Here is a 15,880-nt window from a genome sequence, read left to right on the forward strand (position 1 = left end):
ACGACATTTGCCAGCAAGATGACAGATAGTTCAGGAAACAGGCAATGGTTGATCCAAGCAAGAGAGTACAAGCAAGGCCAGTTCAGGCAGCTTGCAAAAGTATCCTGGTATCAAGCAAGGGTCGGTCCAGGTAGCATGCAAGAGTATCCAAGTAACAAACAATGATTAGTTAAACTGCAGACAAACATGGTCAAATACAAGCCAAGGTCAATTCCAGATAATTCAGATAGTATGAGTGCGCACCCAGCAACTAGCCACAGCTATTGTAACGAAAAATCTGCAACGCCGGATGGATTGCGGAAATATGGTCGCATCCAGTACGGCAAGCGGACCTTCCAACGCGGGATGCGGAAATTCGTCCGCATCCGCATCGCACACCCGTCCGAGCACTCTGCTCCAAACTCACCAACATGCTGTTCACCAGGGTTCTGCCATCTTGCCTCTAGGGGGTGCGGCCTCACGCCAGACACGCCTTTATACTCTTAGAAAGCGTGTCAGCTGACCTGGAGGTCAGCTGACATTTTAGCCTGCTCTGATTGGTTGCTGCCTGGGGTGGAGACTTCTCTCCCAGGCAGTATATAAGGAAGTGCTTTTCAGTCACACTTCGTCTGTGTTTGCGATACCCTGTGTCAGCACTCAGACCTTAGACTAGATCCCAGGTGTTGAAACCAAGGACTTCACACCTAGACTAGGAGATTATTATTGTTATTGATTCTCTGTGTATGATTCTGTGCCTGTCTTGACTTCTCTTCTGCTTCCTGATTCTGTACTCTGCCAGCCCGTACCGTTAACGACTATTGGCTTGGTTCCTGACTATTCTCTCGTCTCACGTCTCTGTACTGTTGCCGCCTGTACTGTTGCCGAACCTCTTTCCGTCTGACCTTGCTCCCTTCAGTGGAACGTCTCCCACTGTTGGGTTATTATCTGAGGCTTGCCTCCCTGAGACGCCGGCCCTAGCAGACCGTTACTGCCAGAGGCTGAGATTCCTCCACTGCCACTTTGGGGGATCTCACACACGGGGTTCCCATTCAGAGGTAACCACACCTCTGAGGAATTGCCGTGTGGTGGATATTTCCACAACTTTGTAAATATTTACTGCTTTGTTTATTTCCATGTTGATCGTGTGTCCACTGCTTTACATCTACCCGCATTATTAGCAATTCCGCAGATTGCTATATAATCGGGTCTATCCTTGTATTATTGGCGATACTGCGGATCCCCAATAATCAAGGTTCGGGGTGTGACACTGGTCTGAGTAGATCATTTCAGGCACTTACCGTGTTAGTGAGCCTTCCGCTGATTTACCATCAGGAAGATACTGACTATTTCACTCTAACATATCTGCATTAGTGCTGATTCTGTATATCACCACTTAATCAGATATTTGTGCCTCTTGCTGACACCAATCGTTACAGAAACACAGACCATAAAGAAGTAAGATGGAGGGGGTGATAAACCAGCTTCAGACTGTAAGGGCAGAGTTAGAACAGCTGAAGATTACTGTAACTGCACAGCAGGCTCAGATTACTCAGTTAAATGAGACTGTCCAAAGGTTGCAATCACCACTTAACGTTCTACCTCCCCCGGCTCTTAGCGAGCCTAAAATGAACATTCCTGAGAAATTTTCAGGCACAAGGTCAGATTTCCAGAATTTCCGTCACAGAGTGCTGTCTTACTTTGAGATGAAACCTGTGTCCTCGGGAACCGAGGCTCAGAAGGTCACTCTTATCAAGACTCTATTGCATGCAGATTCCCAGACGTGGGCTTATGGCTTACCTGATGAGCATCCTGCTCTGTCTTCTGTCCAGGAGTTTTTTAAGGCCATGGCGGTCATCTACGATGATCCAGATAGTGCCGCCACGGCCGAACGTAAGCTCAAAAACCTTAGACAAGGACGCAGTACTGCTGAGGAGTATGCGTCAGAGTTTAGGAAGTGGGCTGTGTCCTCTAGATGGGAGCGATATGCACTCTTGGATAGATACCTAGATGGGTTGTCAGAAGCAGTAACTGACGTGATGGTTAGTCATCCGGAACCCAAAGATCTAGATGAGGCTATTACGCTGTCTATTAAAATAGATAGGCGTCTGAGGTACAACAAGAAGGGCAGGTACCCCATGTACTCTAGGACTTCTGGGGCCAGTAGCTCGGCAGCAGTTGAGACTGAGGAGCCGATGCAGTTAGGCCACGGGCGCCTCACGGAAGCGGAAAGGTCAAAAAGACGCAGAGAGGGTCTTTGCATGTACTGCGGGGAAAAGGGCCACATTGCACAAAACTGTGGTAGGAAGTCGGGAAACTCCTCGGCTTAGGTGTGGTAGGGGGTACCACCCTAAGCGGAATTGTTTTACCTCCAAAACAAGAAAAAATTTTATTGCCCTGTTCCCTAAATTGGGAAGGGCAGAACTTTCCTACCACAGCATTTGTAGATTCCGGGTCAACAGCTAACTTTTTAGATTTAAGCTTTGCTTTAAGTTTAAATATCCCTGTACTTCCGGTAGGAAAACATTTATATGTTACAGCGATTGATGACACTCCTTTGCAAGGAAAGTCCCCACTGTGTCAGACACCTCCCCTCTCGCTGCAAGTGGGAGCTCTGCACAGGGAGGTCATACAGTTTTTCGTTTTAAAGATGTCTACCTCTACGGTGATACTAGGGTTGCCCTGGTTACGATTACATTCTCCTCAGTTTGATTGGGGGAATGGGCAGTTGACTACTTGGTCGCCTTATTGTACACAACATTGTTTACAGAATGTAGTTTTGTGTACTACTAAGATTCAAGTGGAAAGAGTAGCTCCACAATATCAGGAATATGCTGATGTCTTTTGTCCTAGGGCAGCAGATCAATTACCCCCCCATAGACCTTTTGATTGCCCAATAGATTTGAAACCAGGAACCATGCCACCCAGGGGCCACCTATACAACCTCTCGTCCCCGGAAAAATTGGCCATGGACGAGTACATTCAGGAAAATTTGCAGAAGGGTTTCATCCGCCCTTCAAGATCTCCTGCAGGAGCGGGATTCTTTTTCGTTCAGAAAAAAGACGGTGGTTTGCGCCCCTGTATTGACTACAGGGGTCTAAATAAGATCACGATTAAGAATCGGTATCCACTACCGCTAATCGACGATTTATTTACACAGGTTCCCGGGGCTTCTGTTTTCACTAAGTTGGATCTAAGGGGGGCCTACAATTTGATCCGTATCAGGGAGGAAGATGAATGGAAGACGGCATTCAACACTCCCAAGGGGCATTACGAATACTTGGTGATGCCCTTTGGGTTGTGTAACGCTCCTGCAGTTTTTCAGGAGTTCGTCAACGAGATTTTTAGGGAGGTACTGGGTCGCTTTGTAATCGTCTACTTAGATGATATCTTGATATTTTCTAAAAATATCACGGAACACCGCCAACATGTAAAGTATGTGTTACAAAGACTCAGGGAGAATCAATTGTTTGCGAAATTAGAGAAATGTGTTTTCGAGGTAAAGGAGATTGCCTTTCTTGGTTACATTATCTCTACATCAGGGTTGTCCATGGATCCCAAGAAGGTCTCTGCTGTAAGGGATTGGCCACAACCATCTGGGCTTAAAGCACTACAGAGATTCTTGGGATTCGCAAATTATTATAGAAAATTTATCAAGGGGTTCTCTTCGGTGGTGTCTCCGCTTACTAATTTGACAAAAAAAGGGGCTGATGCCACTCATTGGTCAGAAGAAGCAGTTGTGGCATTTTCCTCTCTGAAAGAGGCATTCTGTTCTGCTCCCATATTACGTCATGTAGATGTTGCTTACCCATTTATAGTGGAGGTGGATGCCTCGGAGGTTGGAGTAGGAGCAGTATTGTCTCAACGTTCAGGACTTCAGGGCAAGCTTCATCCCTGTGCTTTTTTTTCCAGAAAATTCTCCCCTGCCCAGAGAAATTATGATGTTGGAAACAGGGAATTATTAGCCATCAAGCTTGCTTTTGAGGAGTGGCGCCACTGGTTAGAGGGGGCGGAGCATGTAATTACTGTATACACGGATCATAAAAATTTACAGTACATTGAAAAAGCTAAAAGACTCACCCCCAGACAGGCTAGATGGGTTCTCTTTTTCTGCCGTTTTAATTTTATAATTACATTCACACCAGGGAGTAAGAACGTTAAAGCGGACGCCCTTTCTCGTTGTTTTGAACCTGAAACTGCTCCATCTCCTTCCTCAGAAAGTATTCTGTCGAAAGAGATCATCCTGGCAGCCACTGAGATAGTTGAAGACCTTCCTAGCCTCTTAAGTCCTTTTCAATTAGAAGTCCCAGAAGGGAAACCAAGAGGGGTTCTTTATGTCCCTTGTACTTTACGTTCCAAAGTGCTGCAGTTGTTTCATGGACACAAGAATGCTGGACACCCTGGCATTACCCGAACCCAAGAATTGTTGTGTAGATCTGTCTGGTGGCCATCTCTACAACAAGATTGCAAGGAATTTGTTAAGACCTGTACCGTCTGTGCCAGGAGCAAACCCTCCCGACTGGCTCCAGTTGGAACTTTGCAGTCTCTGCCCTCCCCTCAGGAGCCATGGACACATATTTCCATGGACTTTGTGGGAGAACTTCCAGATTCCAATGGAAAGACTGTCATATGGGTGGTCACAGACAGATTCAGTAAGATGGCCCACTTTGTGCCTTTGAGTGGTTTCCCTACTGCTCAAAAACTAGCAGATCTTTTCATTCAAAATATCTTTAAATTACACGGCATTCCAGAGAATGTTGTCTCAGACAGAGGGGTCCAGTTTGTCTCTAGGTTCTGGCGGGCCTTCTGTAAGGGGATGGGTATGTCGTTGTCCTTTTCATCAGGTTACCATCCACAGACCAACGGCCAGACAGAGAGGACCAATCAATCTTTGGAACAGTTCCTGAGATGTTATGTGGCGGACGCCCAACACCAGTGGGCGGAGTTTCTACCATTTGCTGAGTTCGCACATAACAATCTCAGGAATGAGTCCTCTGGTTATGCGCCTTTTCAAATTGTCAATGGGAAATCTCCCAAATTTTCTCCTTTGCCAGGGTCGACCTCTCCATTCCCTGTCCTGGAGGAGTGGCAGGAATCTTTCAAGAGGATTTGGGCTAATGTCGGAGAAAATTTAAAAAAGGCTTTCATCATACAGAAGAGGCAGGCAGATAAGAGACGGTCTGCGGAGTGGGAGTTTAAACCAGGAGACAAGGTTTGGGTATCAACTCGTCATATAGCTCTGAGGCAGCCATCCGCGAAACTGGGGCCCAGGTATATTGGACCATATCCAATTTCCAAAAGGGTTAATCGTGTTACTTACAGAGTCAGGTTACCGCATTCTCTAAAGGTGGGGAAAGCCTTTCATGTGTCACTCCTGAAACCAGCTGTTCAGGTGGACTCCCTCCCGCCTCACCCTGTCATGGTTGATGGTGAGCCTGAATGGGAGGTTGAGGAGATCTTGGACTCCAGACGAGTTCAGGGTTCAGTGCAGTATTTGGTGCATTGGAGAGGGTACGGTCTAGAGGAAAGATCCTGGGTCAAAGCAGGTGATTTACATGCTGATAAACTTAGGAGACGGTTCCATGAGCTCCATCCTGACAGGCCAGGTGGGACGTGTCCGGAGTCCACGCCTAGAGGGAGGGGTACTGTAACGAAAAATCTGCAACGCCAGATGGATTGCGGAAATATGGTCGCATCCAGTCCGGCAAGCGGACCTTCCAACGCGGGATGCGGAAATTCGTCCGCATCCGCTGCGCACACCCGTCCGAGCACTCTGCTCCAAACTCACCAACATGCTGTTCACCAGGGTTCTGCCATCTTGCCTCTAGGGGGTGCGGCCGCACGCCAGACACGCCTTTATACTCTTAGAAAGCGTGTCAGCTGACCTGGAGGTCAGCTGACATTTTAGCCTGCTCTGATTGGTTGCTGCCTGGGGTGGAGACTTCTCTCCCAGGCAGTATATAAGGAAGTGCTTTTCAGTCACACTTCGTCTGTGTTTGCGATACCCTGTGTCAGCACTCAGACCTTAGACTAGATCCCAGGTGTTGAAACCAAGGACTTCACACCTAGACTAGGAGATTATTATTGTTATTGATTCTCTGTGTATGATTCTGTGCCTGTCTTGACTTCTCTTCTGCTTCCTGATTCTGTACTCTGCCAGCCCGTACCGTTAACGACTATTGGCTTGGTTCCTGACTATTCTCTCGTCTCACGTCTCTGTACTGTTGCCGCCTATACTGTTGCCGAACCTCTTTCTGTCTGACCTTGCTCCCTTCAGTGGAACGTCTCCCACTGTTGGGTTATTATCTGAGGCTTGCCTCCCTGAGACGCCGGCCCTAGCAGACCGTTACTGCCAGAGGCTGAGATTCCTCCACTGCCACTTTGGGGGATCTCACACACGGGGTTCCCATTCAGAGGTAACCACACCTCTGAGGAATTGCCGTGTGGTGGATATTTCCACAACTTTGTGAATATTTACTGCTTTGTTTATTTCCATGTTGATCGTGTGTCCACTGCTTTACATCTACCCGCATTATTAGCAATTCCGCAGATTGCTATATAATCGGGTCTATCCTTGTATTATTGGCGATACTGCGGATCCCCAATAATCAAGGTTCGGGGTGTGACACTGGTCTGAGTAGATCATTTCAGGCACTTACCGTGTTAGTGAGCCTTCCGCTGATTTACCATCAGGAAGATACTGACTATTTCACTCTAACATATCTGCATTAGTGGTGATTCTGTATATCACCACTTAATCAGATATTTGTGCCTCTTGCTGACACCAATCGTTACAGCTATGCTTATCACGGATGATGACTGGGAGAACTCTGCGCGTTTAAATACAACTTCCATCGAATACATCCAATCACAGTAGACACACCTGCCTGAGTGTCAGCTGAATAATCAGCTGACGCTTGTGCTGTCAGCTGACCGCAGTCAGCTGACTACTGTTTACCTTTGTGGAGGGCATACTGAGAACGCGCTCTCTGCCTATCAGGAGGTGCGGCCTGTGTCCCAGCCTGCACGTCATCAGCAGGGAACAAGTGGCAAGACCCGGAAGCAGCGGATTCTGCCTGGTTCTCGGCATAACCATCAGCATTCACAGATAAGTGGTCACTGTATTATGAAAAACCTCCTTTGCTTTGGTGGTCAGTGAGCCCCCTATACAAAAGTCCTGCCCACATTGGTGGGTGGTGTAATCTCTCTAATAACATCTGCCATTGATAATTGAAAGCTAGTGCAATCCTTCAAATATGCTCCCCCTGCCATAGTAAAGACCCTAATACACTGGTAGCAAGATAATATACACCTACTATTTGTGTTTCCCCCTAATAAAGCCAATAATATACTGTTTTGGTGCAAACCTCCAGCCCCCTCAGTCATTCACTAAGAATATTGTTAGTGTAGCACAGTGCAAGCAAACATCATATTTGTCACGTGTAGAGCTACGCAACTTCATAATATCTTTAGCTCCAGTGCCTGTGAAAGAGGGTTCTGTGCAGCACAGTTCTGCATGTAACAGTATTAGGCCCTGTTCACACCTAAAATCGTAAAAGGCTAGCGATTACCGCTAGCGTTTTGCGGAAGTGATTTTGCAGCGATCAACACAGAAAAATCACTGGACAGAGTAGCGTTTTGGGAGCAATCACGATTAGCAGTTCTATACATGCTAATCGCAATCGCTCCAGAATCGCCACCAAAACGCTGCATGTAACGTGTTTGTGATTACCGCTAATCACAAAACGCCCGCGATCGGAAACATTAGCTACGCGGTTTACAAAACCACTAGTGGTTTGCGGTGAGCAGAAATCGCACGATTCCCTCTCAAGTGTGAACGAGCCCTTAAGGTGGCCATTAACAGTACAACCCCGCGCCCAATCAATCATTGCGGTAATCGATCTGGAATTTGGCCGTTAATGTGCACCGCCAGTTGATAACTGCGGTGATCTGACATGGTTGATTGGCTGCAGGTTTGTACCATTAATGGCCACCTTTATAATCACCAGTAATATGCCACTTCCACAATAGTTCCAGTCAATGCATGCTGTGCATGGGCGTGGAAGGGAGCTTACACAAGCCTTAAGTATGTAGACATCTGCATTGTATTCCTGGAACACTGAGACATGTGACAGTGATGTATGCATAGTAAATAGTAATGCTAGCTTTCCCTCTTCCACTCTGACAAAGGACAGATCAGTGTCTGCTCACACAGAGCTTTTTCAGGAAGTTGAGTAGTAATAAACAACGTCTAGTAGCCTGAGATGACTGTTATACTCATAAGAGGTATACCCAGTGCAGTAGTAACAAGTGGAGCTTGAATCAGGAACATGGGACAGTACTAACATAAATTATAACTTAATTCTATAACAAATACACTAAACCAGACTGGCATTTTAATGGCCTTGGTTTATTACTTTGGGTAACCCAACACAAATTAACCAGCTGGCTCAGCCTAGCTTGCACAAGTCAACATAAATAGTAACCCCAATGACCATAAATCCATTACTGAACAACCAGGACAGCAGAGGAATACTTTACAAGAAGTGAGGGCGGGTGGGCACTGTTCCTCTGACAGATTCAAGTGGTGTGAGGTAAAGGCATTCTCCACTCTTATCCTCCCCTTTTATACACCTTCCCACTCACTCCAGGACAATCACCTCATGTTTGCAGAGGGACATTTTACACACAACATTCTTTACTGGCTCTAAAACAACCACAGGGGCAGGAGCTAGTTGTCAAGCAGAATCCCTAATATCCTAATGGCCTTATCTACAATCAGGGGCGTAGCAATAGGGGGTGCAGAGGTTGCGACTGCATGGGGGCCCTTGGGCCAGAGGGGCCCATAAGGGGCCTTCCTTCAACTGCAGTATTATCTTTCTGTTGGTCCTGTGCTCATAATAATTATTTCTATAGATACTTTGAATAGTAGTAATCATTAATAAGCTGTTCCCCATCCCCATCTTGCACATCTGACACAGTAGTTGCCATTGGCAGGTTTTGGTGTGACTTATCAATTGTTATGTACAGAGTGCATGGGGGGCCCCAATGTAAAACTTGCATCAGGGCCCACAGCTCCTTAGCTACGCCACTGTCTACAATTTGAGAATATTGATAACACTGGCCCCATGGTGCATGCCATATGTTTCCTACTATGAGCTGCAGTTACTTCCATTGCTTTCTCGTAGTAAAGAGGGGTATGGAGGCTGTGATCTTTGTGTTCCCTTTTAAAACCTCCTCCTGGACTGGGTTCTGTGCCGATCCTGTGGTTGTAACACTTAATGAGTCACTGAAACAAAATCAATATGCACATAAGGACCAGACTCAGCCAGGCCTGACTTACCTAGCTGCATGTTGTAGGAGATTGGCTCATGAAACACTGAAGTCAAATAACATTGGCAGGCATGCAATTGACATTTTTGTAAAGGAATAAATGGCTGTGGCCATATTCCTCTCACTATGTTTCCTTTAACTTCTCCTATAAGGACTGTCTGAAACTAGAGACCATGAAATGAGTCCACCTGAGGCAGGCTGCTTGTTACAGAAGGTATATCCATACCAATCCAACTCCCCTGTAGAAGGTCATGAACTGAAAGCTAAATGATTGAATCCCCCCTACTGTGTGACTAGATGGGAAGAATGTAACTCTTTCCTGAATCATCCTTTTATACAGTTAAAATATGCATTATAAATAGATGCCACATCACCCTGGAAATGTGTAAGTACAGTTGTGAGGAAGAAAGATCTGCTTTATTATTTAAGAAATTATTATATAACAGAAGACATTCCTATCCACTTCTGCTGTCAGACAGACAGTGAGTGGCAGCTTTTCTGAGGAAGGCCTGAGGTATTCTCTTAAGGCATGTTACATGCTTAGACACAGGAATTATGCTGAGCGTCTTTATTATTAACCATCACATATTTACAAGGCATGTTTTTCTCATTCAGGTTTACTCACCCAGCTTTGCAAAACTCCTTGATTGGAGGAAGTCTGGAACAAGGAGCCACCCAAGTCCCTCACTCCAACATTAATGCAGTGCAGCTGAACCAGGAGCAGATGAGACAAAGACAGCAGCAAATGCGTCAGCAGAGGCTTGTGCAGGTAGAGGGAGCAGACTGTTAACACATTAGGCTTCCTAAGCATGGTCATCCAACGCTTGTCAGCAAGAATGACAGCTTCATTGAAACCATGTGTTCTAAGCATTGATGTTTAATGTCAATCTCTTTCACTCACAGGTTTAAAACATTGTACATTGCTGACTGAAATGTACACGTGTGGATTACTGAACAAGGCGTACATTTTTCTACTTACTTAGTTTAAATATCAATGAGAAGTAAAGTTCAGTTTTTAGAGTAACCATATAGTACTGTATACCACTTCTACTAGGGCTGAAGCTAATGTGATCTTCCCAAGACATAACAAGTTGTATCGAATACTAAGTGACTGTCATCTGATTATCTGACCAATACAAATCATCAAAACAGTCTATTGGTGCAGTTTAATGCATGCTGTTGAGAAGGGCGTCCGCTGAAATAGTGGGCACTGGGGCCGCCCGTTATGCAAACTGTAGCGAAATGCAAACAGGATGCCGCGGCGCTAAGGTTTAGGGCCCACAGGGGTTAAAAGTTTGGTACCTGGGGGTTAAGATTAGTTGCACACTAGGTGAGGGGGGGGGGTTAAGGTGGGGGAGATGTTAAGGTTAGGCACCCACTGGGGGGAGGAGTTAGGCGCATATCAGGGAGGATTAACGTTAGGCACTGGGAGAGGGGTTAAGGTTAGGCACCTATGGGGTGGGGGTGGTGGTTCTGTATGAGAGTAGGGAGAGGTGAGGTCGTAATGAAATATTGGTAACTATTACCGATATTTTACTATTTGACTGAAGTAGTAGAATAGAAGGCTATTTCCTGCACCTTTTTTTCGACAGGCACCTTTATAAACTGTACTCACACCAGCTGAAGTGAACAAGAACACTTGCATTTACTTAGCATGCATATAGAAATTAGTTTGGTTTTAGTTTATACAGTAAGTCACAGTTAGTCAAGTACATAAATGATTACCCACAGACAATGGTCATATAAAATACATTCTATAATAAGACACTCTAGGCTGTCAGGTTAACACTCATTTTAACCCAAGCAAGCGGGTTCTGTGCCTGTGAAATATGCTGTTATTAAGTCAGTAAAAATGTACATCCTCGCTGTGGTCTTTTATTCTAGGAGGTAAGTCCACTGATTATACTCCTCTTTAAACTGTTTCTGATTGTTTTGTATACTGGCGACTTCTAGCTGTAAGGGAGCTCCACAGGAATTCAAGTTACTAACTGCAATTGAAAGAGGAAAAAATGTATTTGCTTAGATCCCCATTAAATGCATGTGTGTTTCTCTTCAAGTCGTTTTAGGGCTCTTTTCTACTGATGGCTGAACTGGTTGTTTGTCGAGTGTCACGCTTGACACGAGGCACTGTTACCCGGCAGCAAAAACATCTCATGTCACGTCTGAGCACGGTAACCGCCATGCTTAGAAGCAGCTACATGGGGGACGCCTGTCCACCGTCTGTGCTGATCGTAGGAAGTGCCCATCTCCCAGTGTATGGGAGCAGCTGACAGGCGGTGCCGGTGAATTCACCACCTTCAGCTGCTTGTGGAAAAAGAGGCCAAAGGGCATTTGCAAGTGAGGGGAGGTGGAAACATTAACATTTGTAAATTCGTTTTTGCATTTGGTGGTTAAAGAGCCATTAACCGTCAAGTGGCTTATCAGTTATGTAAAGCTAAACTCTAGGGACAGGAGTTCTCTTGATCAGTAATAGGTGCTCAGAGGCAGAGCTTGTTTTATCTGTGCATAAGTATCTTAATTAGGTGACTATAAATAAATCACTGCTTCCGGTGCCCCTTCAAAAGTCATTTCCTGCATCATAAACTGGCTAGTTCTCATAATCAAAGGGTGCAATCATCTCCGTGAGTTAATTCTGTGCTCTACCCTCTTATAGTCTGAAGAGTGTAATTGTGCTAAATCAGTTCATGCCAGGTACATGTATAGTCTGCAGTGGCAACTTTCAGCCACAGGAGAAGGTTCGGCTATCACTGTTTTTGGCTCCTTACTTTGTCTTATTTATTGTTAATTTTTTTACAAGAACCAATACCCTATAAAAAAGCCCATTGCTGATGCCCAACTTCAACCCCTTCCTGACACCTAACCATAACCTTCCCTTTTAGGATTAAAACCTTCCTGATCTTAACCACAGCCCTTAGCATTAATCTCTTCCTGAAGCCCACCCATAAAATAATGTGCCTCCTACCTTATACCTCTGACACCCCCCCCCCCCCCCCCCCCCCAAGTAGATGCCAGGCCAAGCAAATAACCCTGAACAATGCCAACCGTTTGCCTTTTTGTAATGGGAAATAAGACTATAGTAGTCTGTAAAGGCCATTCTTAACATATAGGTTATTTTCTGTTTCATATTTTTCAGCTACAGCAACAACAGAATCAACAGGCCCTCGGCATTCAAGCCGTGCAAGCACAACAAGCTTTGGTAAGTCCTATATGTAATACAATTTTTAACCTTTACACTGAAATAGCCTTACATCATATAGACTTTTAGTTATTTTCTGCTGACCTCGGTATACCTTTTGTATGCTAGTTTTCACCACAGTATGGCATTAGGAAATTGATTTTGTACTGTACACTGTACAGAGATTGCAACTTGTTTTTATTTTTTCATGGTATGTTTATAGAAACAGTGGGGTATATTTGCAAAGGAATGGTAAACTTAACGTGTGCAGACATAGCATGTTTCGCAAATTTCGCAACTCACTTTATACATGCAACAATTGCATTGCTTGTGTAACAGGCAATTTAAATCATGAATGTTTATAGGGAATCAAGCTATTTGTGTAACTCGCTGCATAAAAATGCCTAAGTGCCTTATAGGATAACTGTAGTGAGAGGAATATGGAGGCTGCCATATTTACAGTATTTCCTTTTAAACAATACCAGTTTCCTGGCAGCCCTGCTGATCTATTTGGCTGCAGTGGTGTCTGAATGACACCAGAAACAAGCATGCAGCTAATCTTGTCAGATCTGACAATAATGTCAGAAACATCTGATCTGCCGCATGCTTGTTCAGGGGCTGTGGCTAAAAGTATTAGACGCAAAGGATCAGCAGGACAGCCAGGCAACTGGTATGGTTTAAAGGTAATACATATGGCAGCCTCCATATACCTCTCGCTACAGTTGTCCTCTAAATAAAGCACCACTATCACGATTAATTGTAAAATTTCAAATACGTACAATAAGATATATGGTACATGTCTCTCAGAGAAACATGTATTATAAATTACTTATTTCTTATGTAGTTAAAATCAGACAAACCTCTAACTGGTTTTGGACTAGTCCATCTCTTCATGGAGTATTTGGAATATTTTCTTTATTCTTTACATTCTCACAACCTGAACACAGTCTATATAAAGATGCCGGCCAGCCTCTCTACAGTATTTTACAACTTAGACTGAGCAACTGCTATTCAGTAAGTGCTTTTGAAAATAAAGAAAATCCTGAGACTCTCCATGAACAGATGGACTAATCCAAAACCTGTCAGGTTTGTTTGACTGTAAAGTGACAATGACAAAGCAGTGCATTTTAATCAAGAACATACATCTTATTAGTATGTATGTTAAATGTATTTATTTTATTTTTTTTACGATAGAAGTGATTTAATGTGCACCGTCTGCACATTAGGTTTACCATTCTTTTGTGAATATACTCTAATGAATCCATGTTTTGGACCTGCTATCTAACATTAGCAATCCTGCCTCTGACCTTTATAACACTGGATAAATAAGCACTTATGGTTTGGATAAAGTCTGAATTTCTACTATTTTGAAGCATATAAGGACACTACTGTGCTTGGAGTGAAAGTTGACGACCCTTACAGGTAACTCATGGTAACTGGAACATCCCCTATCCACAATAGCAGATGTGGACTACTGTTTAATAATGCAAGCTCTATAATGACATCATCACTCTATATTAGCTTTGATAATATAGACATAATTAGCTTTGATAAAATATAATAATCTCATTCTAAACCCAGCACCTTCAAAGTAAAGTACCAGCACATATTTTAACACTTGGATGATCTCTTTGAAAATGGAAGTAAAGAGGGCTGAGCATAGAAATGGGAAAAGGGATGCAGGAAAAAAAATAAACCAAGGGGTTAAAAATGTACAAATCCAGCACAGAACACATTGGTAAACCCATCACTGGATTCTATTTGACATAGGATTACTATCAGCCTTTTTGAATGCATAGAATTTCCTCTCTAAAGCCTTGTACACATGCTTAGGGCCGGTCCTCTCATAAAGCAAGGTGAAACATTTGCATCAGATGCAGAGATTACAGGGGCAGAAGTTTTGTACTGTTTACGCTAACAGCATGCAGTCAGAGTAGGAGGAGAAGCGAGACTCACAGGGGGACATTTATCAAAAGTGTCTGAGACAAATTATTAGTAGGTTTTTAGAAATCCATGCAGAACTGTCTTAGACATCCTAAGAAATCACAAAATAGCGCAGTTTACCTCTTAAACTGTCCTTAAAGTGAACCTAAGGTCAAGTAAAAAAAATGAGATCAACTCACCTGGGGCTTCCCTCAGCCCCCTGCAGCCGATCGGTGCCCTCGCAGCCCCGCTCCGATGGTCCAGGACCCGCCGGCGAACACTTCCGGTTTCGCGTTCACCGGCCGACAGGCATGGGAACGCGAGTAATTCTTCACGTTCCCAGCCTGTATATCGCCTCCTATGCTGCTATTGCGGCCTCCTGGCAAGATTTAACGTAAATAAGTATATTATATAAATGTATTAGAACTGAAACAGTGTATCAATGCCCAGCACTGGAAGGGTTAAGCACAGAACAGCTTCACAGGACACTTGGCAGCAGGGGGGGGGGAAGAGCACTTTACAAATCATGTCTAGTCTACACTGCACAAGCTGTGAAGAACTGCTATTAAACTGTAGAAGTGCTATTAAGCACTTTTTAATCTGCAGCAGTTTAGGGATGGATTTGCACTTTTCTTAACTGAAGTGCAGATCTAGAAATTCAAGCTAAACTGATGTTATTAACCTTCCTGGCGCTACGAAGTGGGTGGGGGGATGCCGCTGCACACCGGCTATCATGTAGCGAGCCCTAGGCTTGCTACATGATTTAAAAAAAAAATTCAAAACTGCTGCGCTGCCCCCTGGCGGTTTTTAATAGACCGCCAGGAGGGTTAAGTAGAATTTAGGAATGTTCTTATTATCATGCAGAACTGCTCCTCCTGCTGGTTAGAACTGTTTAACCACTTCACCACTGAGGGGTTTTACCCCTTGAACACCAGAGCAATTTTCACCTTTCAGTGCTCCTTCCATTCATTCGTCTACAACTTTATTATTACCGTACTTATCACAATGAAATAAACTACCGGTACATCTTAGGCTTTAGGCTTTAGGCTTAGGCTTTCTTTACGTGGGACATTCTGCCAAGAATTATTTTATTCTAAATGTGTTTTAATGGGAAAATAGGAAAAAATGTGGGAAAAAATTATTATTTTTCAGCCATTATAGTTTTGAAATAATGCATGCTACTGTAATTAAAACCCATGAAATGTATTTGCCCATTTGTACTGGTTATAAAACCGTTTAAATTATGTCCCTATCACAATGTTTGGTGCCAATATTTTATTTGGAAATAAAGGTGCATTTTTTCAGTTTTGCATCCATCCCTAATTACAAGCCTGTAGTTTATAAAGTAACAGTGTTATACCCTCTTGACATAAATATTTAAAAAGTTCAGTCCCTAAGGTAACTATTTGTTTTTTTTTTATTGTATATATATATATATATATATATATATATATATATATATATATATATATT

At 43.9% G+C, this 15,880-nt stretch overlaps 1 protein-coding gene across 13 annotated transcripts in view; it reads left to right on the top strand.

The window, feature by feature from the left end:
- MED12L (mediator complex subunit 12L) overlaps positions 1 to 15,880 on the top strand; it is a 742,320-nt gene that overhangs the window by 708,706 nt on the left and 17,734 nt on the right. For all 13 annotated transcript variants that reach the window (XM_068280808.1, XM_068280810.1, XM_068280809.1 and 10 more), the window contains 2 exons: positions 9,925 to 10,078; positions 12,443 to 12,505. In XM_068280808.1, coding sequence (XP_068136909.1) covers positions 9,925 to 10,078; positions 12,443 to 12,505 — 217 coding nt within the window. The remainder of the gene's footprint in view (positions 1 to 9,924; positions 10,079 to 12,442; positions 12,506 to 15,880) is intronic.

Source organism: Hyperolius riggenbachi, chromosome 4 (assembly GCF_040937935.1).
Source record: "Hyperolius riggenbachi isolate aHypRig1 chromosome 4, aHypRig1.pri, whole genome shotgun sequence".
NCBI classification, from domain to species: Eukaryota; Metazoa; Chordata; class Amphibia; order Anura; family Hyperoliidae; genus Hyperolius; species Hyperolius riggenbachi.